General features: G+C 36.4%; 3 protein-coding genes across 3 annotated transcripts; 1 reads left to right on the top strand and 2 right to left on the bottom strand.

Moving 5' to 3' along the window:
- Positions 1-855: 855 nt before the first annotated feature.
- Positions 856-1,815, bottom strand: LOC120008011 (abscisic acid receptor PYL4-like). Its single transcript, XM_038858545.1, has one exon. It carries the CDS (start codon positions 1,725-1,727, stop codon positions 1,086-1,088), a length of 642 nt encoding a protein of 213 aa, XP_038714473.1. The 5' UTR covers positions 1,728-1,815; the 3' UTR covers positions 856-1,085.
- A 3,463-nt stretch (positions 1,816-5,278) lies between these two features.
- LOC119998071 (SNF2 domain-containing protein CLASSY 2-like) lies at positions 5,279-13,710 on the bottom strand. Its single transcript, XM_038845282.1, has 7 exons — positions 13,440-13,710; positions 11,856-11,956; positions 11,111-11,385; positions 8,907-10,415; positions 8,608-8,754; positions 6,228-8,214; positions 5,279-5,542 (listed from the first exon to the last, which is right to left on the bottom strand). The coding sequence occupies exons 2-6, from the start codon at positions 11,902-11,904 to the stop codon at positions 6,265-6,267; spliced, it is 3,930 nt and encodes a 1,309-aa protein (XP_038701210.1). The 5' UTR covers positions 11,905-11,956; positions 13,440-13,710; the 3' UTR covers positions 5,279-5,542; positions 6,228-6,264.
- Positions 13,711-16,216: 2,506 nt separating this feature from the next.
- Positions 16,217-18,420, top strand: LOC120002105 (RNA-binding protein pno1). The gene is made up of 2 exons (XM_038850736.1): positions 16,217-16,371; positions 17,397-18,420. Exon 2 carries the CDS (start codon positions 17,422-17,424, stop codon positions 18,097-18,099), a length of 678 nt encoding a protein of 225 aa, XP_038706664.1. The 5' UTR covers positions 16,217-16,371; positions 17,397-17,421; the 3' UTR covers positions 18,100-18,420.
- Positions 18,421-26,582: the final 8,162 nt, after the last annotated feature.

Raw genomic sequence — 26,582 nt, 5'->3', positions numbered from 1 at the left:
TTACATTAAATTTAACCATCCTTTTATACAATATAGGTTTACTCCATCGACAATTTTTCCTCATATTTTATTATCGAAATGCAAATTCGATGGAACATTTTGGAATTGGGCGATAATAATGTAGAACTTGGAGATCAGAAATTTGATACATAGAAAAGAATAGAAGATTTAACACCTCCCACATTTTCTTTCATTGCCAAGCTAACAAAAATCCTCAATGTGTGCATCAAAACTTAATTATGTTTGTTAAATTGACATTAAATTTTTGTAATTTGTAGCAACATTAATATGTGAACCCGATAAAGAAAGCAGTAGTTGGTCTTCAAATTGTTGAATTATATAATTTTAAAGATAATAGAAGGTCCTAAAGCATCGAAAATTGTCTATAATATTTTTTTTTTTTTTAAATCGAGAATGAAACCATAAAAACAAATTTATTCTCGACATTCGATATGAACAAAAACTCTTGCTAATAGATCCGTGCGCACAAAAATTTCACACATAACAATAGGATAAGTTAGGCCAAAGCACAACACCTGGCCACAAGTATATTACTCAAAGTGAGAATCAAACTAAGAACCTTCTGAATCCATACGATTTGATACCACAGAGATTCACCACTAGAATATCATCCCAGGTTGTTGTCCATAAAACTATAACTATAAAAGCCTAGATTCCATTCTATAGTATATGTATACAAAGTGAAACAAAACTCTTAACTCGATATGAATAGTAAGTGAATTTCTTCTTCAAATTTAAAGATAAAAATTAAAAAAAAAAAACCTAAATTTTTTTCAATAAAACTACATTAGTTAAGGAGGACAAGAGCAAAGAAAAATAATTAAAAAAATTATCTAAGAGGAAAACATAATTAATTACAAGCAAAATTACATATTTAATAAAGTCTATAAAATACATATCAACACCTTGAAATATTTTTCGATCGATCTACAATTAATTATATATGAGGCATTGATCCACAAAACAAAATCATACCTAATCAATCTCTTAACCCAATATCAGAAACAAAAAAAAAAAAAAACAATTAAAGTTAATGAAACACAAACCCTATGAGCAGATTGGTTTTATATACAATCTTTTGAACTAGTTTTTGCCATGTTTTCTGCAATTTGAGCCAAAGATTGTAAATTGCTCTTCACAATTGTATCCACAAAAACGCACGTCTCCTCCTTGGTGTTTCCATGTGGAACATCCACAACGTAAGACTCGATCACCACCGTCCCCGAACCGGTGGTCGAGCCATGCAAGGTCGTGACGGACCAGTAGTTACGGAGCCTGTGCTCCCCGCCGACAACGCTGAAGCTCAACACGTGTCGCTCGTCATCCAGGATCTCTAACCGCTCCGTGCTCGAAGCCGCGGGGAGCCCCGACACCACGCGCACCTCGCGGAGTGTCCCAACAGCTTTGCCGTCCCCGAGGATGACGTGGCAGCTCTTGAGGAAATGCTTGTAGGCTTGTGGGTTGTCGAATCTGCGGACCACCGACCAGACCGTGGACACGGGTGCCTCGATGGTCTGCACCACCGAGGAGCAGCACTGGTTGGGGCCCACGGCGCGCGTGTGGAGTCGCTCCACGTGGTCTGGCACGACCATATCTTCTTCTATCAAGAGAACGTGCCACACGTTGAGGGGTTGTTGTTTGTGGTGGTGGTGGTGGTGGTGGTGGGTGTGGCGGTGGTTTCTCTGAAGCTGCAGTGAAGAAGGCATTGCTTAATGTTCATACATAGATGTGAGCGTGTATATATATGTGTGTATATGTATATGTATAGATGTAGAAACCGAGAAAGATATTGTTGGTGGCATGCCCAAGTTGGGAATAGTTTTGAAGTTATCAAGCAAGCTTACGCCGGACTAATGCAAGTGGATCGTCAACTTGCAAACTTCTTTGGACTTACTTTTTGTACATTTCTCCAAATATTCTACTCAAACTACAATATTGCCACATTATATATATATATATATAATATTTTTTGTTTATTTATAAAATATGTTATTAAGTTTTGTTTTTTAAAAAATGAGTGGTAGTATGATGGTGAATCTTTTAATTCATATGGAATATTCTGAGTTCGATTCCCATTAAAAACAATCCTGAATAATACCACCATCGGATTTCCCAAACTACTGTATTCCATCTGAATTCAACTTATATCGCCCCACATTTGGCCTATGCCTCTACACAAAGAAGACTTCCCACAAATATCTTCGGATAAAACATGTTATTTTCGTTATGATTTATTGATTTTCCATTCAATGTTTCTGTTGGTGTATGTATCTATCATGTGTATATATAGATATCTCGTGTCTTGCTCTTCTTGTATTATATAACTAGTTGATATTTGATAAGCTTAGGATATAGGATATATTTATCAAAAGTGATAGGGATCCCAATAAAAAGCATCTCAATCATTCCACTAGTGAATGTGTCACTCTCTGATTCAATCACAAGGTTTTGTGGGCCCCTACAGTACTTACATCAATCAAGGGACAAGATTACTACTGGGATAACTGTGATGCTTTTTACTAGGATCCTTAACATTTTTGTATATGTAGTGTGTTTTGTTGTGTGCGTTCGACTTTGATAATTTAGAGTATATTTTCTTTATTAATATGCCAAATAAATTTTAGCAAATTCTTTTTTAAAAACGCACATATATTGATTTTAATATTTGTCAATTTTAACGTATGATTGATAACCTTCAACCCTTTTGAAATCTTAAAGAGTGGCTACCATTAGGTCAATAACTCCTTTTCATCGTAGCGAAAATTTGAATTCAAGATCTCATGCATGCGTTTAATTAATTACCACTTGGAGTGTAGGCATGCCCTTGTTGCTGAGACAATCCGTGAGAGCCGGCCACCTTTAGCAGCCTCGTCAAACGCATCTTTTTTTGACAAATGGGTATGCAAAGAAGATAGTTCATGTGACTTGTTTCACCGCAAATGCATATGAACCTTTTATCACATGCATGCATGCATAAATGCATATATATATATATATATATATATATATATATATATATATATATATATATATATAGACACACTAATGTAAAGACTATAATCACATCGGTCTGGCATAATACGCACAGCCGAGTGACTTAACCCAAGTACTATTGGTGACTATCCATGAAAAACAAAGTCTTGAGGCCAAATATATCTACAGTGAAGTTGTCAACTGAAAGAAGACAATATTGTTGGTTTGTTTGGGTTGAGAATTTCAACACCTAATGAAGATTGACAACATAAACTCCAAATATTTTCAATTAAGAATGTATGCCATATATATAATTATATATATATATAAAGAACGAAATTAATTCACAATTTATGTTATCAAAGCAAAATAATTTATTCAACAACTTGTATCTGTCTTATTATTCCTATATTTTGATAAAATTCCAAGAATGGATATATGCTTGTGAATTGAAAGACTATATCAGTAAATTCCTACGTCAACTTGGTTTTTCATTAATTTTATCACCCACTTGAACTTTCTCTATACAAAGTTGTCCAAAGTTCAAAGTTATTAAGTTTTTTTTTAAAAAAAAACCCTTTACAGCTTTTGAAATGATGCCAATTTGGGCTGAAACTTGCTTTCTTGTCCCCTTCTCCTTCATTTCTGTTCTCCCGCCAACTTTCACCTACTTGATTATTGTTTTCTAGTTGAAAGTTGAAACCCAACTTTTCCAATACACCAAAAAAAATCCAAGAAAAAAATATTAGTTATATACATCAAACATAAATTATTTATTTTCTAATATTCAAATTCAAGTTTTTTTTTTAAAAAAAAATCAATCACAGTTTCTGTATCAAATTTTAATTGAGATAATGAGTTCTGAAAATCAAAAGCCAATTCAAACTTGATGACATTGAGTGTAGATTAGTTAATTATCTACACACCACTAGTATACTATCTTTACATCACTTTTAAAACATTAGTATAAGTTTACATCAAAAAATTCTAAGTTTACATACAAAATTTTGATGAATATATGAAAATACTCTTGTTTTGTACAATATTAAAAATGAATTTGTTAAATTTACCCACAAATTAACCACAACTCAATATTCTCCTCCCTCACCGATTTTAACTCCATTTTGAGTTGCAGGCTTGCAGGGATGGATGTTGTAAACTCAGTAGTCCCTAATTAAACATATAAAAATTATTTATTTTAAAATTTTAATTTAATTGTTAATATGTCATTGTATATAAAGATATTTACGTAAACTATACAAAATTTAAAAGTGGTGTAAAGATAATGTTTTTGTGATGTGTAGATAAAATTTCCCTAACTAAAATATCAATACTTTAGCAGCCCAACTGCCCAAGTCCCCGGCAACCAATTTAAAACCCATAAAATAAATTTGGAAAAAAAAAACACCACTTGAAATTGAAAAAAAGAGAAGAAGATAATGTATAGGTTTTTTTAGAATATTTGAAATTGTCAGAAAAAATCAACACAAAAGATACACAATAATATATATGGTTAGAGATTCAATGAATAATGGCCTGCCTATATTCATTAAAAGAAGCCAAGTAGCACTAATATATGAGAATACCTAGTCAAGCAATTTTAGAGAATCTGGAAGAAGACAATATATTCATATTTTTTAAATACAAGTTGGAAATATTTTTTTTTTTTAGAAATCCAATTTGACCTAAAATGTTTGTTCTGCAGAAACTTCCAGCAATTATAAATTATAGTAATGTACAAATGGTAATTATTAATATATAAATAAATGTCCATATTCGTTAAGGTTATCCACATGCAATTTTGTTTTCTAATAGTTTGTCTTGGTCCGGCATGAGTTTCTTGTCTTATCACCCAAACATGGCCTTATGTAAGCTTGTTTGGCAAATATTCCCAAACACTTCTGTCGTAGGATAAAACCTAATGGCAGGGTGAGCTGTGTCTTCTACTTAGTAATGATACAAGACAAAAATGCATGTTGTAGATAATTAAAGAGAATGTCAAGCTAGAGGATACTGGATATATATCAACACCAAGAGCTCATGTGGAATGGAGATTTAGGGGTAGCTCAGTTCGCGGACTATTCCGTCCAAAACCTAGAGGTTCCCGGATCAAATCCCGCCAGAGGGATGTGCCAAGATTCAAACTTTCAACTTGTTCGAAATCTTAAAGAGTGACTACCACTAGGACAAAAATACTACTCATGGCACAAGCAAGTTAGAGCATGTAAAAGAACTAGAAGGGTCTCAAGGAACAGATTAGAATCATAGGCCTAAAGCTACCTTCTTTATAACATACACAAACCTTCCCAGGCTCTTGAATATGTAAATGGTAGGATCAAGAACATTTAGAAAAAGCTACAGTCTGCTTATTTATGCAATGGAAAATAAACAAGAGAAGCAACAGTATGTTTATATATCCATACTGATTATAATAACAAGAAATTAAAACTAAAGACATAATAAAAGAAGATTCCAATATCAGTTTCTGGTTATTTATGTTGCATAGATCTTTCAGCTTCAAAAGAAAACATATGCAGCATTTTTGGCCCTGCAAAGAATATAAATGGTAAGTAGTAGTTAATTAATAAAAGATGAGAGTTACAAATATTAAAATTTGGTTATGAAAAACTCGTGCAGAATCCAGCGTTAAATCTCGTAAAATAGAGAGAAATGTTGCAATATGATTGATGAGATGGTGATATGCAAAAGCATGCATGCAGCAGTTAAGTAAGCTTCCCATCAAGATGCAGCAAACCAGTAAAAATTAGTACCTTTTAAGAGGCGCAGATTCAGATTGCTCGCAGAAAAGTCACACTAATACACGTTTTGCAAGCATAATTGACAAAAAAAAAACTAGGATCAATATATATATGTATGTGGATGTAGTTGCTATTACCTCACTGCATTGGAACTGGTATATACATGGATATTTTTCATAATTCGGCCTTCTTATTAGGGACTCCAGGTAGTAATCGTGTCTTCAATAGATTGTCGACAAACTTCCAATAACAACTTTACAGCTAACAATTGTTGGTTTTGATCAGACAAGTTTTAGGTCCCTTAAAAAAGTAAAGTATAACTCTAAAGAGTGTTCCAAGCTTGCAAATTCATTTGTAATAATGCAAGCAGTCATATTAAATAATGGACATCACACTACTCTGCCATGCTTTATCTACATGCGAAAGAACGGGAACCTTATGGATGCATGAATGGGAAGAGAGAGCAGGAGGAACCTGTGACACGAATTGGGCAGTTTTATAGACTTTTTCATTATTGTACGATCCTAGTCGCTGATCCACTGGTTGAAGCTTTCTCGTTTTTCATTATCATATTAAAAGACTTAGCCCTGTCCTCCTCCACCATCTCCCTTAAAACATCATCTTCAATTTTTTCTGCTTGCCATTTGGAAGGGTCCTCAACAAATTCCTCACTAAAGATCATGCTTGATACCCATTCCTTCCAGGTTGTTCTACGGTACTTATCTTCTTCAAGTGAACCCGTTGCCAAGAGCTGATATACAAAAACCATTTTTTGCTGACCAGGCCGGAAAGCCCGTGCAATAGCCTGCTTTGTCTTGGAAGGATTCCACTCTGAATCCAACATAATCACCCGTGAAGCCGCTGTCAAACTAATGCCTTCACAACAAGCTGTAATTGAAGCAAGCAGGACCCTTGACGGCCCTCCAGCTACCTCAAACCTATCCATCACTTGTCCTCTATCAAATAGCTCTAAATCCCCTGTGAGGACCAAAACTTCTCTTCCCTTCTGCCACTGAAAAATTCTCTCAAACAATCCTACAAATAAGTTGATGGGTGCAATGTTGTGGCAGAATATCAGAACCTTCTCCTTCTGGATGACACGATAAACAAGATTCAGAACAAACATCACCTTAGAACCTTTCCTGAAGTCAAGCTTCAGCTCCTCAAGCTTAACTAATTCTTCTGGGGTAAAAAATTTCTTGGCACAATTTGAAGTTCTAACCAACGAAGGATGAATGGATGCAAGAGTTATCAGAAGCTCCAATTCAAGTGGATAACCCTTGAATGAATCCATAATGGTCTGAAGTTTTGACACTACTCCCTGCTGTATTTCTGTTGAATTCATCAGCAAGGTGTAAAGTTGTAAACCGGGAAGATTTTCTGAATTGGCATTTTCGTGTACATCAATAAATCCACTAGTCAGGTTTCTTAGCATGTTTATTCCCTCGATTCTATCATCACCTCCACTTGAATCAATTTTCTTCCCAATGTTGTCTATGAAGAACTTCCTTGCCCTTGATTCTAACAAATGGAATGCCTTTTTTGAACCCTTCTTCCTCCTCTTGTATTTCGGGTCACGTTTCAACACTTCATTGACAAACTTGGGTCTTGCCAAGCAAAGTGTGTTGAAATATTCACAGAAATTGTTTTGAAATAATGTACCTGAAAGCAACACTCTCAGGTCAGTTTCGACCTTCATCAAAGCCTTCCTCAATCTTGATTTTGTACTCCTGGGGTTGTGACCTTCATCCAGCACCAAGAGGCCAGGACTTTCTCTCAGCACTTTGGCCATATATCTTCTGTGCGCAAATTTAGAATTTTCTCGCATTAATGATAGGAAAGAAGTATAGCCCATGACAAGGACACTGGGTTGTTCATGCCACTTTTGTATTTTATCAAGGCAATCTATAACATGCATAACATCTAGACTGGGCTTCGGACCTCCTCGAATTGTTACTTTTTTACTCTTAAAGACTCTGTAGGTTCTACGGCCATGGATTAGATGAACTGGTATAGGAATTTCCCACTTGATAAATTCCTTGTACCAGGTATAGAGAGTTGTCTTTGGGGCAAGGACTAAAGGCTTTGCACCCGGGAATAACTTCAAGTAGCTGACGAGGAATGCAATGATCAGAAAAGTTTTTCCGGCTCCAGGAGAATGAGATATAACACAACCACCTATCTTCTTCTTGGATGCAGGTTTCTTGGATGCTTGTTCCATTTGTGCAGGCATCAAAGAACCGGCAATGTTTTCCCACAGAAATTCAAAAGCTTTTTTCTGATGTGAGCGTAACTTCTTTCCAAGCTCGGGGATTAAAGCCCAGACATTATCCTTATTCTCTGGTGAAATCGTATCAGGCGAACCATCATTGCAGACAAAATCCAAGTCTTCATCCTCAACTTGCATATGCTCTGCGGCTTCTTCATTGAATGGCCTAGCGGTACAGCCTGCATTTTCCAGCTGGATAAAACAAAATAAGAAAACAATCAGACCTAATAAATAGTCCCAACCAGACATTATATCAACGACGATCAAAATGAAAACTCTGAGCATTTAAATTACAGGATGACGTAAATTGATAGTCGCAGAAACTCAATAGATCGATAGATGGTTGACAATTAACATTATAAGCTCAGATGCTATCCTTAATGGATTTTCAAAGCAATTACAAGAAAGAAATGCATTTCTCCGCTTCAATTCCGGTATGGAAGGGACAATTAAATGCCAGATGCACTCTATCAAAATTAGAAAAGTTTTACTAGGCTCAATAAGAAAGCAGCTAGCTCAACAAGGAATCCTGAGTTCGAAACTTTACTTAGAAAAGTACGAACAGATGGGGAAAAAAGTACTTACAAAAGGCGGGGTAACATATTTTATTTCAGTCTTCACGGTACCACATAACCGGCAAAGTATTCCAACTTCTTCATCCAATATGTAATAGTGCCGGCAACCTTCAGGTGCTTCTTCTGCAGACTTGGTGGACCTTGCAACACTTGAAACCTGAAAGTAATAAAATTAGAAATAAAGGGGAAAAAACATAATAAATGAACTAGTACACTACAATCATGTACTTGGGATGGCGGGATAGGGAAAAATGAAATCAATGTCATAGAATATCAAAATCAGATTCCAGAGAATTTTTAATGGTTTACCTCATTGTCCTCGAGAACATAAGCTGATGCCATGGCCATTTCCATTTCTTTCCATAACATTTCTGTTTCTGAGACTTCCTCTTCTTCTTCTTCAGGAGAGTCCATTTCCTTCCTCTGTTCTGAGCAGTTTCCTGTTATCTCTTTGCACTCATCAAGTTTACGAGGCTCTTCTGTTTTTGAGGAATCAATATTCTTCATGTATGAATTAATTATTTTATTGTAAGCGCCATCGCTTAAAGTGTTTCTCCTAAAAGCAAATGGTTCTGAGTAATCATCTCTTTTTGACTGCACAGAGGAATATCTTCTACTCTGAAAATTCGACTGAGAAGCTTTTCCCTTCCATTTACTTTCAGACACCATATCTTCCAATTCTGAATTATCGTCCCCTCTTGACTGCACCGAAGAATATTTTCTACTTTGAGGATTTGACTGAGAAGCATTTTCTTCCAATCTACTCTTAGACCTCTTGTTTTTCAATTTTGAAACATTATTCTTCCTCTGCACAACAGGGGCACCCTTTGTATTAGATTTCTTCAATGGAATTTCATCAACCTGTCTTGTATCATTTTCAGGGATCTTGGTCTCAAGATGATCAATTTTGAGGGCTAGTAGATGAATTTCATTAGGAGCAGGAACAATTGCAAGTGGAATGTGATGTTCTCCTTCATTAGCAGAACCTGATGTCACTTTTGTCGATTTGTTCCTGCGTTGGTACACTATTAGATCCTTACAGGGATTTAACACAGGAGAATGGACCTTCAGTCCATGCTGAGCGGGCTCCGGTGAAATACTTGAATTTATACTGAACATGCGTGGTGAGGAAAAAACCAATTCTTCCTCTTCTATATATTTCCCAGTCTTGTATGGCAGTGTTCGAACAATGCCAATTTCCAACTCTGAAGGAACATCACAGCCAAGGAAACGATCAGGCTGTACTTGTCGACGTTTAGAGCGCCTCAAGCTATGAACATCAAAGTATGTCAACGGTCCAGCTTCAAGCATATCACTAGCAGGACTTGCCGTAATGGCACTAAGGGGAACATATTTAAACATGATAGGTGTTAAAACATCATTCTCTACTTTGAAATTCATAGTATGAAGGTGATTATCAGAGTTTGGTGAACAACATTCATCTTCGATGCCCACGATTTGATAGACAATCTTATTTTGCTTTGATCTTACCTCAAAGGTGACATTCTTCAAAGCAGATACAGCAAGCAGCCATGTTAGATCAGATAAGAATTTCCCCAACAGCAATTTTGTTCTTTGAACCATAGAGCAATCCTCTGATGAACTCCAACGGTAAAACTCATCTTCACAGGCATTTTGTTCAAGCTTTTGAAAGATAGAAATTTGATTGATGCCAACTTCTTCAGTGTCCTTAGTAAGTGTTCCCCTCTCCGAACCTAGAGGACCTTGATTAGTATAGAAATGAACAAAGAACCGGCAAGAGCAGTGAGATACATGCGGCATCCTCTCTATGGTACTTATTTTAGCATCAGTCCACACCTGCATTTAAAAGGAATCTGGTAATCAAACTTACAATGATGGCTACAACTTCAAAGAAAACCGCATGTTTCATAACCAGAAACTACTAACGTACATACTGAATTTTGGATGACTTCAGGCGTAACAAAATCCTTGAAAATAGATTAGTGGTTGAAACATCGCAGCATTTCCATTATCACAAAACAAGAATCTCAGATAGTAAGATCACTCTGGTGAACTCCATTAAATACGTTCTTACTTGAACAGATGAATTCCTTGTTTGACATACGCATTATTAGGTACCACCTTTATTGTAAGAAGAAAGGAAAAAAATAAAACCAGTACTTTTTATTCAACGAATTGACGAATCATATCAGTTCATAGTTAAGGCAGCCCTGACTCTAAATATGGCAAGTACAAAGAAAAACATCTTCATAAATGCACATGCATCCACACTAGTTCTACGGACTGATAACGAATTTAAAGCAAAAGACTGCTCATGCATAGGTATTTGAGGAAAGAAAATCTAAATCGTGAGCAGCATTTTATCTACAGACCAAGGGTCTAACAACTCTGTTCTAAGACATTGAAGCTTAGAATGTATGTGAAAAGTAAACATGGGCAGTTCAAGTCCCTTTACAACCATGGTATGAAGTTGAAATGCTTTAGCATTCTGGGTTACAAAGCTTAAAGATACAGATAAAAAAATAACTTACAGGGTCTAAACTTTCTTTCTTTACAGGTTCTAATTTTCCTCTCTCTGAATTTTCTGTTTTACGAGGGGGCGAAAGCACACAAACATCAACCCCAGGTCTCAAAAAGCAGGTGCAGTCGGATACTATAGCTTGCCTCGACCTTACACGGAGGTTTGCAATTGGACCTTTCTCCTCAATCACATGCTGACCATCCATGAAGTGAAGGTTCATAGCTGCATCCTTGATTTGTATGATTTCCACGGCTTTCCATGAGCCACAGCTAAGTGCCTCAAAGGCTGGCAAGCAGACAGTTAGTTACATTGTAAAACAAGTTTCCACGATGAACAGTTCAAGTGCTGAACAAAATATTGTAGAGATTTTGGAGAGAAAATGACAAAGAAAGCAACTCATGAAGAAACTCCTATGACATATCCAATGGTTATTTTTTCCATTATTTGTCTATAAAAATATCAGATGAGGTGCAATTGTGTTTAGAACAGAATTTATAAATTCAACATTTACCAATTGTCATGTTTAGAGACAGATTACTTCCTCACATTTAAGAAAATTTGCATGTCAATTTATGAAAAATACAAAATTGAGTCCCTCGAGTCGAGGGGCTTTCAATGGTTAGTTTAATTTCACTTAACAACACAATCACCCAGAAAACTGCCAAACCTTATTATATTTGAATCAAAGTTTAGGTCGTAACTTGAGCGGGAAAAGGGAATGATAACTAGTGAGAAGAGGAAGTTATATTGCTTACGATAAGCATTAAATGGATGTTTGGGCTCATATAAACGCCTTCTCTTCATAGTTGATCATCCAATCGGTCACACTCACAAGGCTCTCACAATGGTAGTGTCCCTGCAGTAATGAGGTACAAATGCGAATAACAACCAATTTATTGAATAGTCATCACTCATATTTCCAAGTTCAACACTTTCGCAACATTAAAATGTCGTAACACATTTAGAAGAAAGACATCAAGAAATGGTTTCACCAAGACATCAAGAAATGGTTTCACCATCTCCAAGGCAAACGTATGTAAAAGTTTTTATTCTAGATCCTGGCTTAAACTCTCACCCCAAGTTGCATCATTTATGGAGGTCCACTCCATCTCCGTCTCCATGAGATTTCTACCACATCTACCAAGCTTTACACAGAAGAAAATGCATTGTCTAAAGCATTATACTTGCTTTGATGGTTCCTTTAATAACTATAATTCAAATCACATGAGCTTACGTTAATTAGCAATACCATAATTTTATCCACCAGATCCCATTTATAGGCTTGAAAATGTCAGTGATAAAACATGTTCTCAACTAAGATTTACACATGTATTCATCAGCTCAAAAGCGTCGATAAATCTCATTTATTACAACACAGAACTCAATATATTGGAGATTTTCAAAACTCACGCCACTTAAACTTGGAGAGAGATTATATATGATTCTCAATACCAAATGTCAACATTAGCTATGAGTGTTCTAATGGAAATGTAGACTATGTGTAGGGAATAACAATTAGTAGCATCCAAATATATTACGTCTATACTTCCGTTACATTGTCCAACCCACCGAATACCATAAGGACAATATGTCATTTTTTCACATGAAAATGACAAATATGCTATTAGATACTATACATCAAATAGGATTGATCACACTTGGTTGCTAAATACCGTGCAAGTAGTTAAAATTACAGACTCATAATCCTGTTTCAGCCACTATTATTCTGACCACAGATATGAACTTACTTTTCCTTACAACAAACACTTTTTTTCTCCTTTCTGGCTTTCACCAGATGGCAGATAGTATGTGATTTTTTTGCCATTAACGGAAATCACATCCCACAACATCTAATAATACAACAAATCAGTCAATTTTCATTCAAGAGCCACCCCTAGCTACCACAACTCTCTCTCTTTACAGTGTTAGTTACCTAATCACTTGAAACTGTAGCCTGACTACAACCACGTTTTTTCCCCCAAACCAGTAATCAAAACATACCCAATAATGAGTAACCCAGAAAAGATTATGTAAAAGGAATATTCCTTCAAATGGGAAAAGAATGCATGTGCAAGAACCCCCAAGAAAATCAAAATCTCGATCAATCAATAAAACAAACACTCACACCTCTGACTTCACAACCATATCAATCAAACTCAGGCCAAAACGAAGGAAAATCAGTGATAGTGTCGAACCCAAATATATGTATCCACATACAAAATCAGTACTTCAGCAGGAAACAGAAGCAGCATTACCAGGAACAGAAATGGATTCTGGGTAATTCATAAATCGGGTAAGTATTAATTGAAAAAGGAGTTAAATCGCTGTTAGATTCTCACCAGAAATGAAGAATGCGTGACGAGTTGGGAGTTTCAGAGCAGTGTAGTGACCATAGAGAGGTGCGACTGCTCTGGGCACTGAAAAAAGAGACAGGAAAGGTGAGAAAAAAGACAGGGAAGCGAAGACTTCGATGTTTTGTCTCAGTTGTCTCGGGCATCGTGCGTCTGCATGAATCAATTTAGTGGGGGTGGGTGTGGACACTCTCGCCACCCGCTACTCCCTACGACTCTGTAAACTGTGGACTGGCTCTACTAACCCATTCTGATGCAGGTAGCAGCAGTAACTCCGTTTTTAGCACTATTAATTGCGAGGGGATGTACAGATCTTCCAAAATGAATGGCTGTGATTCATTTTTATTTGACTTTTTAGTAGGTCCCATTAAGGATTCCCTTGAAATGAGGATAATATGGTCAAGGGTTCACATCTCAATTCTGAATTTTTTTTATTGTTTTTAACGATAACTTTTACCTAGAGGAGATCCACCATTGGTTAGAATTAGATGACTTAAGTAAATTTTTTATCATTGAAAGATTTTCAATATTTTATTTTGATCACCTAAAAATTAAACATCAAAAAAATTTTTTGACACGCTTTGATCACTCTGGCAATTTTCGGAGCACGTTGATTACCCGAAATCCCTAGAATTTTCCCGAGTGACCAAAATGTGTCAAAAAAATTTTAAATTACTGACTTTGAACGTTTAATATTTGGGTGAACAAAATGAAATCTTAAGTATTTATCCAAAAGTTTACTTAACCCTTGGTTAGACCTAAAATTACTCAGTAAAATCAAAAATTTTAAGGAAGGGTGATTACATTTTAACATATTTTTTCAGGTAGTTGAGTTTTTTCCTTTTTTAGTAAAATGGAGTTGGGAGATTAGAACCCATTAAGCACTTGATTTGGTTGAAGGCTTTAAATTTTAGGTAGGTCCTAATTAAACGCTGACATCTAAAAAAGTTGAGTGGTTACCATCCAATCCCTTAAAATGGGGATTATAAAATCAAGAGTTAGAAATTCCGAGATAAGAAAAGTGTATCATAACAAAAGGTGCTAGTGAGATTTTTAAGGTAATTGGTTAAAGTTTGTTTTTAATGTAATCAATTTGGGAACAACAATAGTAGAGAGAGTTTTTTTAACAAGTGATGCCAGAAGATTTGAACTTATTACCTCTCAGTGATGGGTGATTTATGAATTATGAAGGAATTAGTTTGGTTAGAAAATTTGAGTTTGATTTCCTATCTTAAGTGCAACTAGAATGGTAGAATTTTGTTGGGGACAATTAAATGTATTGGAAGAGTTCATCCTTTGTGGAGTTGGGTTAGCGAACAGTAGGCCAAATCCATGGTGGGCAAGTTGGAAAAGAGAAAAATACGTAAAAAAAGAAAGAAAAAAACTGTTCAAGTAACTGGGAAAGCCCTGATACACTGGATTGGCAAAGCTATGTAATCATGACTCATAGGTCTGGGGCAGTAAGTGGGTCGACGATAGAAATGGTCCAGCCCTAGCCATGCACGAGGACATGCATACTCCTAGGGGGAGGATTGATGAGAATTTCACATTGGAAGATGGTGGATTTGAAGTCTAGTTTATAAGGGTGGACAAACCTCATATTGTCAACCTGCGTTTTCAATAGAGAGTTAGACCAAAACTTGTGATAATAGACTTGAGCCTCCATCCCGTGTGACAGGTATTCATTAATATTTTGTTCATGTGATTGGGTCAACAAAATGTACGGGTACAATGATACAAATTTGTTGGCTTTATTTTTTGTGTAATAAAGATAAAACACGGTATTGATTTTAGTATAAAATACGAGTGTGTGCTATGAGACCCACAAATAGAGCCAACATGTCAGTTAACCAAAGTCTCCTCTTCTCTCCATGCCACAACAAAAAAGACAATCAAAATGTCATTGTTGTATCCACTCATTTCTTCATGTCGCATCAGATATTATTTTTTGAGCATCCATGCCCCCTAAAATATTACCATTATAATTGCTCTAAAATTTACGAGGTCATCAGGGGGAGGGGACGAATCTAAATAAGTGGATTTATGTGAAACCAACTGGTACTTATCATTTGTTTTTGTACTACAAGTATGAACGATTAAAGGGTATTCGGATTTGCGCCTTTCAAGAGTTCAAATCCCGATAGAAACAAAATATATGATGACAAAATGTGCTAGTGAGATTGTTAAGGTAGTTCTTTTATGTAATAAATTTGGGAGAAACAATAGTAAAGGTATTTTTATTCTTTTTTTACCAAGTGGTGTAAGAAGATTTGAACTTATGATGTCTTTTAAGTGATTGATGGATGGTAGGTGAATTATGGAGTAATTGGTTTGGTTGGAAAATTTGAGTTTGATTTCCTAACATCCTCGAATTTATTAGGTCATCCGAGGTGGGAATGAATGTAAATAAGTGGATTTATGATTGGTAGAACAATAGTAAAGATATTTTTTTTTTCTTTTTAACAAGTGGTGTTAGGAGATTTGGATTTATGATCTCTTAATGATTGAAGAATAATAAACGATTATGTGTAGTCATGCGGTAATGCCGTGGCAATAAAAATATCTTTTTAAATCATAAAATTGTAAGGTGACTAAAAATATGAAAATCGGATAAAATCATGTAAAATAGATTGTTAAATCGTGTAAAATCCTACGGTTTTGGAGATTGGGTCATTTTAGTGGGTTTTGTTATTTTTGGGCTAATGTTATGGGCTTTTTATTGGGCTTTATCGTGGGATATGGTTGTAGGATTTAATAACAACAAATTTAGGGTTTAGTTAAGTCTTCTCTCCCAGTCCCAGCGCCGTGAAGACTCTCTCTGGTTTTTGTCTCCCGCGCCTTCTCTCGTGACTTTCGTGAAGCACCTGTTTCTCTCCCGCGCCTTCCTCTTCTAGCCCAGCACCGTCAAACATTCGACCAGGTACGATTTTTGGGTCTTCTCTCCTTCACCTTCTCTAATTATTCGACTTGCATTCGATTGAGCATTCGTGAAGCACCTGTACGACTGTATCTCATATTCTCATCTCATGCCTTTGAGTCTTCGGTCTTCCCCTACCTTTTATGTGATCTGTATGACTGTATCTGCTGTTGCTTCTGATGGTTTGGGTCTTCCCCTGCCTTTTATGCGATCTGTATGCCTTGATCTCATCTCATCTCATGCCTTTGCCTTTTTTTTTGGATCTGTATCAGATTACATATTAGTATATTATGCCTATTATATCAGATTACATCTTAGCATATTATGTATACCCTATTATTATCAGATTACAGCAGACATACACGTATCAGAGATTCAGATTATATATTAACATAGACCATGTCTATTGAAATGTATTCAGATTACATAGACCACGTCTATTGAAATGTATATGTATATGCTGTGATTGGTGCGTATATGGTGTTGAAACTTGTTATATACTTATGTCATTGAACATGTTCTATGGATTATATGACATTTTTGCATTATATTATTGATAATTATATTTAATTCTATAAAATTCATAAAATCTTGCGATTGTACGATTCTGATTTTACACCCCCTTCCGATTTTATGTAAAATACCAATTTTGACTGTCTCATTGGCGATGATTATATGGTAAAGGCAATACGGATGACTGAGTTTTGTTTGTGGTCTATCACTTTAATTAAAAGATATGAGTATATCAATAAGTAAATATCGGTATTCTGTAGATCATTAAGTGAAAAATCGGTATCAAGTAGATCAATAAAAGTAAACTTTGTTCAATTTTATGCAAGCTCTGTAGTGTGTTGATGTTTTTCTTAGCTTTTTATTTGTTTGTTGATTTTTCATAAGTTCTTGTATTTGGGGTAGTTTTCTTGTAGCCATATGATTTTCTGTTTCCATTATCAATTTAATGTCTCACAACTTTGATTTTCTTGTAATTCATGGATAATGAGTATGATCTGAACTTTTAATACTTTTAGACGGCCAAAAACTTGGGGCAAGTGCATGATGCAGTCCAACGGAGCCCCTGCATCTATGGAAGTCGAAGCAGTTACATCTGAAGCCAAACCTGAAAATGGATCTCTTCCGCCAAAGCCCATGTTTGAGCCTTTGAAGGCTCATGAGATGTCTGATGGTCGAGTTCAATTTCGGAAGGTATCTGTTCCACCGCATCGGTATACACCTCTGAAGAAAGTCTGGATGGAAATTTATACTCCAATATATGAGCAGATGAAGATTGATGTCCGTATGAATCTCAAGGCTCGAAAAGTTGAGCTGAAAACTAGGCTGGACACACCTGACATCAGTAACCTTCAGAAGTGTGCAGATTTTGTTCATGCTTTCATGCTGGGATTTGATGTTATAGATGCCATTGCCCTTCTGCGTTTGGATGAGCTGTATGTTGAATCCTTTGAGATAAAGGATGTTAAAACACTTAGAGGTGAGCATCTATCCCGTGCTATAGGAAGATTGTCTGGAAAAGGTGGTAAAACAAAATTTGCGATTGAGAACGCGACAAAGACTAGGATTGTGATTGCAGACACCAAGATTCATATATTGGGTTCTTTTGCGAACATAAAAATTGCAAGGGATTCCCTTTGCAGCCTGATTTTGGGTTCCCCTGCTGGAAAGGTGTACTCAAAGCTCAGGGCAGTCACTGCTAGACTAGCAGAAAGATTTTGATTACTTACATGTGTGACATTATTCTTTGTCATGGAATTTTGATGTTTTCTTTCAAGTTAGATATGCAGAGCTGTTGAGAATACCAACTCTACTTTCAAAAAACTTCCATTTGGGCTGTTGGGGTATTGCTTGCAACAATTGTATCGAATTTCTGTGCGCTTTACTTTACATGTGTTGTAGCAATTTTAATCTTTTGGGGAAAGCCACAGGCCCACAGGCTATCAGCCTTGTTTGTTGCTTATTCCCTTTAGAAATTTATGCCATCGCAAGATTGTCAAGAATGTTTTGAAGTTTTATGTGGTAGTTACTGATTACGGGGGAGTCGTTGATGGCCCAGGTGCATGTGGGATTGCTTCTTGCAGATCACACGTTTATTCTATTTATACTATTTTATGGAGTCTTTGATGCTCCATGTGCTTGTGGGTTTTGATGCACCATGTGCTTGTGGGATCACCTTTTGGAGATCACAAGCTATTCATTTTTATACTCTTTTTGCTCTTTCCAAAATAACATAAATTCTTCTAATACACATTTAAATTGCGCACTTAAAATACGCATCACTTTTTAAGGATGCAGATGAGTGAAATGATAAGTGGAAGCGGAACACACTGCTTTGAATCCTATATGTTTTTGAATCCTATATGTTTTTGAATCAGTGGTGAAAATCTATGGTGAAAATATAATTGCGTATTTTAAGTGTGCATACAAAAATTTCTCCCAAAATAAATGTGTTATTTCTTCGTCTGAATTTTTTTTATTTTTTTTTTTTGAAAAGGTCAGAAGACCGCAGATATATTCATCAACTCAACAAGTGAGCAAAGGAACTGGAGGCCATGGTGGAATAGTGAACATCACAAAAACAAATGGTAATCTAAAGTGAAATTTACAAAGGTCCACAAACTTCTATTGAAAACTAAACAAACTATCCAAAGAAATCATTTCTCACAAATTGAATCCATTCACGCTTCTCATCTTGAATTACTTCTTTGATGGCAATAGGCACCTCCTCAATCCACACCTGCATCCCCTGCTCTTGAAAAGAATATTTCGCTAGATTATGCGCAGCAACATTGATACTGCGAGGCACATGAGACACGGACCATGCAAGGAAAAATTCAAGCAAACGTCGAATCTCCAATATTATAGGCCGCCATGCCGAAAGATGCATCTCCTGCCCTCGAATAGCATCAACAATAATAGACGAATCGCCTTCTAATAAAAGATTATTAAAGCCCAATTCCCTTGCTAGTTTGATAGCATGTAAGACTCCCATGGCTTCCGCGAGAGAAGGGTCAAGCTTGGTCTGCCAAACCAAGGAACTACACGCCAAAACATCACCACTTGAATCTCTATAGATGACACCAACGCCAGTAGAGTTAGTAGGGGAATGAAGAGCTGCATCCCAATTAGCCTTAACTACCAACTCTGGAGGGCCTTTCCACAATTGTGCATTGAGGGTGCTATTAGTAAGGCCAGTAGACTCCAACATAGTAGGACCCTCACTCTGAGCTAAAGCAAAGTCCTCTGCAGAATGAATTCCATAGTAAGCAACCTGAGTGGGATGTTGTAGAATACCTTCATGTATAAACTTATTACGACGGAGCGAAATCTTACGCATAGTCATTGCTAGGGTGGCTTGTTCACGTACATTCAAAGTGTGAGAAATAACTTCCCAGAATTGAGCAAAACTTCCATTATGAACAGAATTCATCTTTTGTATCTTCTTTAAGCTTGCGGAAAAGACATCTTTAGCACCAGGACATTCCCAAAGAGCATGAAGAGTCATCTCGTCATTCCTTTGACAAATTGGGCATATCGAATTATCTTTAATATGTCTTTGAAACAGTAGGAAATGACAAGGCAAAATTTCGTGAATCGCAAGTAGGGCTATATTGAATGCTTCAGAATTTCGAAAACCCATTCCTCCAATCTGTTTTGATTCACACAATGTTGACCACGGCAGCCAACTCTTGCTATTCTGGTTGGCATTACTACCCCACCATACTTGGCGTAAGATACCATCCATTTCATTACAGAGAGATAAGGGGAGCTTAAATAATTGCATGGCATATGTCGGTATTGCTTGAAGAACTGCTTTGACAAACACTTCCTTTCCAGCTTGAGATAAATTTCGATGCGACCAGCTCATAACTTTCTTTCGCATTTTGTCTAAAATATACTGAAAGGCATTTCTCCTTGATCTGCCCACTATTGCTGGAAGACCCAAATATCGATCATATCTTTTCACTTCAACAGCACCAATCATGGAAACCAATCTCTCCTTAACCTGTGCAAGTGTAAACCTACTGAAAAAAATACTTGTCTTTGTATAGTTGATTAACTGCCTAGACACTCTACCATACTCAGATAATAGATTATGAATACATAGCCAATCTTCATCCTTTGCACGACAGAAAATCAGACTATCATCCGCAAAAAATAAATGTGATACACGAATCCGGCCTCGACCAAACGGTATACCACGGAACAAATGCGGCTCATGTGCCAATTGCAACTGTGAACTAAGCGCCTCAGTACACAAAACAAACAACAAAGGTGACAAAGGATCACCTTGTCTAATACCTCTGGAAGGAAAAAGAGCATCTGAAGCTGATCCATTAATAAGAATCTGATAGGAGACTGAAGTCACACACTGCATAACCCAACGTATCCATTTATCTGAGAAACCCATTCACATCATAACTTCCCTCAGAAAATTCCATTCCACCCTATCATAGGCCTTACTCATGTCCAACTTCACAGCCATGTAATTAGTTCTGCTTCGTGCTAAAAAACTCATGGTGTGCAGAGCCTCATATGCAACAATAATATTATCTGTAATCAACCTACCTCTGACAAAAGCTGATTGATTCCCATGGATAATTTTAGGAAGTAATAGACCGAGCCTAATTGCCATAACTTTAGCAATGATCTTTAGTGAACATATCTTTAATGAGAAACATATCTTTAGTAAACTAAATAATATTAAATATTCTAATCTAAAAATTGAAATTAATGCATAATTAATTTTTGTTGATCCATTTATTATTATTTTATTTAGCTACCAGATTCAATATAATCGTGAAATCTTATATAAAATCTATTTTATTTTATTATTGAAAAAGCTAATTTTTTGTTGGGAAAAATAACACTGATGAAAACCCGAAATAATACCAAGAATTTTTAGTGTGGAAAACCCTCAAAGATGTAAAAATAACGGGATTTCACCCGGATTGAATTTCGAACGTACTTAATTGATCAAACCTGAATTGGTTTAAATTCGAACAATAATCTAATTTAAGTTAGGGTCCAAACAAGATTTATGTGTTTAGATCCATATCTTATTTTAATCCGAATAAAAAATTTGTGCTTGGATCCAAATTTGAGACATAAATTTTAGGCAAAATCATTGTTTATGTCCTTGATGTTTATCAAATTTATCGATTCTATCCTCCAAGTATAAAATTTGTTGATTATGCCATTGATGTTTCAAAAATGTTCCAAATCTATCCCGATTTTGAATTGTCCGGCTCTTTCACAACGGAGAATGTTGATGTGGCGCCGGAGTTACATTAATTAATTTACATGTCATTTTTTTTAAAAAAGAAAAGCCACATCATTATTTTAAAAAACCCATTTACACGTTAAAAAAAGAAGAGCAACATCACGATTAGGGCAACGATTGAGTTCCTCCTCTTTTTGTGGTTCCTCCCTCTACTGTGCAACTGGATTGACGGCGATTGGGCTCTTCTCCGAATGGTGGTACACAAACCAGGAATGATTTTATGGGCATCAATCTTTCTATGTCAAGTCTTTTGATTTTCTGGTATCAATCTTTGTAGGATATCTTTCTACTTCAATTCCTTTGATTATCTGGGTATCAATCTACACACCAACACATACACGTATGATGTTACCGGAATCTGCAATCGTAGCTCATGCCCTCTGGCCCCTCTCGCTAACAGTCGCTACGCCACTATTTACGACCATGATGGTCTATAATTCCTTTTTATTAATTTGTTTTTTACTGATTGGTGCTTGTATTGTGTAATTATGTACAATGATAACTAATAACTGGGATGCCTCCATATGACATAAACAACTTGATTCCTGTGAGAGGATTCTCATAAGTACTGTGACTATATCCATTTAAGAAATGGTCGGATTGTTGTAGTTTAAAAATTTATGAGTATGATTTTTGGATAGCTATTTGATTGCTAATGTTATGGTCTTGTCTGCCTTGTGTTTGCATTTCAAGTTTCCAGGAATTCTCAGTTATGTTGCTATGAGATGATTTTATGTAGCTTTGTTAACTTTTGGTGCTGTGGTATTTTGCGACATAAGCAGGGGTTTTCTATTTATATATGAAAACCATAGAAAGAGCTCATATGCCCAATAAGTTATGGGAAAGAGTGAAGTTGCCAAGAAATTATGAGAAGGCACTTGAAATCATTGACAAGCATTTGGTATTCTTCTATCTCTATTTGCATCCTTACATGATTGTGCTTAGTGTTTTTTTTTCCTATGGGCAAAAAGCCATAATACAATAAATTTTTTATGCCAGTAGCTTGATGACCAGAACTTGGTTGTGGGGAAGGCAGTCATTTATGAAACAATTATAATGTTTTCTTTCTTCCTAAAGATTCTTCTATTCCTTTCCAACCAAACTAGTCAACAAGTCATTGGTGGTGTGCATGTGTATCTGCAGAACAAGAAAAGTAAGAAGGATTGTATTTGGTTTGGAGATGTTGTCCATCAAAAGTCACCTAGTAAGGTAATGGCACATCCATTTTATAGTACATTTATATGAGTAAATGTGGTGTAACTCATTACAATGACTTAATGCAAGTGGAGTTAATTGTTATTGACTCTTCTTCAGATGAAAAAGAACATGAAGATAAAACAAATGCTAAGAAGATGAAGACTGAAGTTGGGGATATAGCAAGCTCATCACGTGGCCACAAAGGGATGACAGAAATAGTCTTGTGTAGCCCTAATATTAGTTAGTCTATAATGTTACTAGGATGCCATTTTGTCCATACTGGCAAATTACTAGTCAATTTTATTATCAAGGCTTGTTGATACTGCTATCTTTTGATACTGCCATCTTGGCTTACTACCAATATAATATAAATGTCCTTTTGGTTAGAGGTACGAGTGATCAATGTACATAAATTGTGATAGATAACATTTGAACATTTGTCTCATTTCATTGTGCCCGATTAACAAAAGATACCACATGTTCCACAAACATACAACCTTCCAACTGAGAATCAATAGTTACCACAGGATCCACATACACATAACCTTCCAAAAGACCATAAACAAAGATAACTTAGTGGTCCCTAACAAAACATAACACAGTATCATGTGCACATAACCTTCCAAAAAACTATAATAAAAGATAACTCAGTGGTCCCTAAAAAAAGTATGTTGACCAGGTTCCTCAGTTGCTGTGACAGTCGGGTCCTCATCCACTAATCCCGGAAATGATAAAGAGAATCCAAAGTCCTCATCATGAATGCCAGTGTCACTTCTAAATAAATCTACATTGTTGGTATTGATGCAACGTGAGCTAGTTGCTTCACTTTGTCCACTAGATAAATTGACATTGCTGGAATCCAAGAAATTCTGCATGTGTGGTTGGATCCTTCTTGACAATAGCTGCAAGAAATATACATAATACAAACATAAGTACATATCGTGTTGGGAGAGTTCCAAAGTATCATGTGATTAAAGGTATACCTTTACTCTTCTTGGATTGTTAGCCTGACATACATTAAACTGCAGCACATGTGGGTCTGTTGAAGTAGAAGCTCCACCAGCATACCTACTTATGTCTTCTTGGCTCACATCTCTATTTGAGAACCCTCTCCTTCCTCTTGTACCTATTGTAGTCATTTCCCTGCCTCTTGTTCCTCTGGTGCCCATTCCCCTACCTCTACCTCCACCAGTAGTCATTCCCCTGCCTCTTGTTCCTCTGGTGCCTCTCCTTCCTCTTGTGCAACCCTCCAAGACCACACTAGATCCAGGGTTCATTACTGGTATTTCTGTACTACAACCTCTTCTATTGTGCCCAAGTATTCCACATCTACCACACTTCATGGGGTTAGATGACTTCCTCATCCTACCAGATGTAGTGGTTTCATCTTCAGCTAATCTCCTCTTTTTCTTAGGTCTACCACGTTTTTTGCTGATTGGAGGAGGCAAAATATCAGGCATGCCAGTGTCTTCCCATAATTTTGGCCCATTCATTGGAAGGACCAGTGGCCAATAACATTCCTCATATGCATCTTTTTTGAAGCAAACTGGTACATAACTCTTAACACATTCTTCTTTGAAATTTATACAGCTGATTGCATGGCTACAAGGTATGCCAGTCAAGTCCCATTGTCTACAACTACACTCTCTGTCATCTAAATCAACAGTAAAGGTATCTTGTATGTTGGTCACCCCAAATTTTGATCTTCCAGCCCACCTTGCAATCCATTTGCCACTATCATTCCAATTGTGATCAAGCCTCTTTTGGATCCTAGGCAGTATATTGCCTTCAAAACTCTGAATTTTTTCTCTGTTATCAGCCCACCTACTCATTAGGTAGTTGATGATTGCTTCCAACATTGAAGCAATAGGCATTTCCCTTGCATTTATAATAACACTATTGAATGTCTCAGACATATTATTTACTAAAGTATCACACTTAGGGTGTCCATTGAAATGAGATCTGGTCCAAAATCTAGGTTCAACACCCATGAGTCTTGCAAAAGCACTACTATTTACTTGTTCAATTTCTCTCATTACCCTAAGCCATTCTTGTGGGTATGTAGCCTTAGCAGCCCTCCACATTAGCTCTTTCAACTGCAGTGCTGGGAAGACTTTCTTGAAGTTCTGATACATTTGTCTAACACAGAATCTATGGTCAACACCCTGTAAGTCTTCATCCAGAACTAGACCTAGACCCTACATAATACATAACAACATAAGTAAACCTTTACAAACAAAACAAATGTTAATTATATAGTTGAGATAACAAAACATACCTTTTGCTGGTCACTAACAAAAGTCCATCTATTCTCTGTGTGGGACCCAATATCTTCAAGTAATCTACCTAGAAACCATCTCCATGTTGCTCTAGTTTCCTTGTCAACCACAACAAATGCTATGGGGAGCATTTGATCATTAGGGTCCCTTCCAACAGCAGTTAGCAATTGACCTCCATAAACTCCTTTAAGGAAGCATCCATCTATTCCTATTATTGGTCTGCATGAAGCAAATGATTTCTTACATGCTTCTAGACATATGTATATATTTTCAAATATTGGCATCAAAGATCTTGATGGTGCATCATATGAATTTGAGATGGCAGATACACTACATGAGCTTCCTGGATTTGATCTTAGTACTTCACCACAAAAATCATGTAGCCTTTTGAACTGCAGTTTATGACCACCTTGCACAACATCCATTGCTTTTTTTTTTGCTCTGGCAGCAAGACCAATACTAATGGTTGCCACATATTTCTCCTGAACCTTCATAATTATCTCCCTCAACTTCATTTTTGAGTTTCTTCTCAACATAGGAACTAATCTAGTTGCAAGCCAGTTTGAATTCAGCATCCTAACCTTCTGGCTCCTTGTACAACTATGTAGAAGAATAGCAGATTTCAATTGCCAAGTTTCCTCGTTTGTTATCTTCGATGCATATAACATGAACTTACATGAAGAATAACAAATTACCCTAGCCCTGGTATGGTCCAACTTGTCCCACTTCATTCTCTTACCACAATACACAGCATATGTCGATACAACATCCACAAATTGTTGCCTAGAAGTAAAAAGCATGCCAATTTCCCAGTTGTAATTTCCCATGTCTTTAAAAGGAATGTATACAGGAAAAGAGTTTGCTCCCTCAATTTCATTAACATCACTCTCAATTTCACTGGGTAAACTATGCAAATCATCTTCATCTACTTCATCATCACTCAATCCCCTAACTGACTCAATGATGGGATCATATGACTCCTCATCTTCATAATGATCACTTAAATCATCAGTCATGAATGGATCTGCCTCAACACCAACATCAATGAAGGTCTCAGCTTCAACTTCGTCAAGACCATCATCTTCGACGGAGACATCAACTAAATCAAAATCAACGTCACTCTCATCTGAAGACTCGCTAGCCTCATCATTACCCTCATCATTAACAACAATTTCTTCAAGAGGAGACCCACTCATTGTCACTAGTATAACAGAGACGCAAACCAACAACAAGATAAACTATCAGATTAAGATGGAGTACTTTACCAAGTATACGATCTTCGGATATCAACGAATGTAGCTTCAAATATCAACGGTTGCGAGCTCCAACGATCATTGCGCCTTCGTTCTTGGACGAAAAAGGTTTTTGACAAAAAGGAATGGGTTTCGTCAATTGTTAAAGTTTTTTTTTTTTGTTTTTCATAATAAAATAGAATGGGTATT

Source organism: Tripterygium wilfordii, chromosome 1 (assembly GCF_013401445.1).
Source record: "Tripterygium wilfordii isolate XIE 37 chromosome 1, ASM1340144v1, whole genome shotgun sequence".
NCBI classification, from domain to species: domain Eukaryota; kingdom Viridiplantae; phylum Streptophyta; class Magnoliopsida; order Celastrales; family Celastraceae; genus Tripterygium; species Tripterygium wilfordii.
Note: the sequence above shows the minus strand (reverse complement) of the source record. Positions and strands in the feature narration are given on the sequence as shown.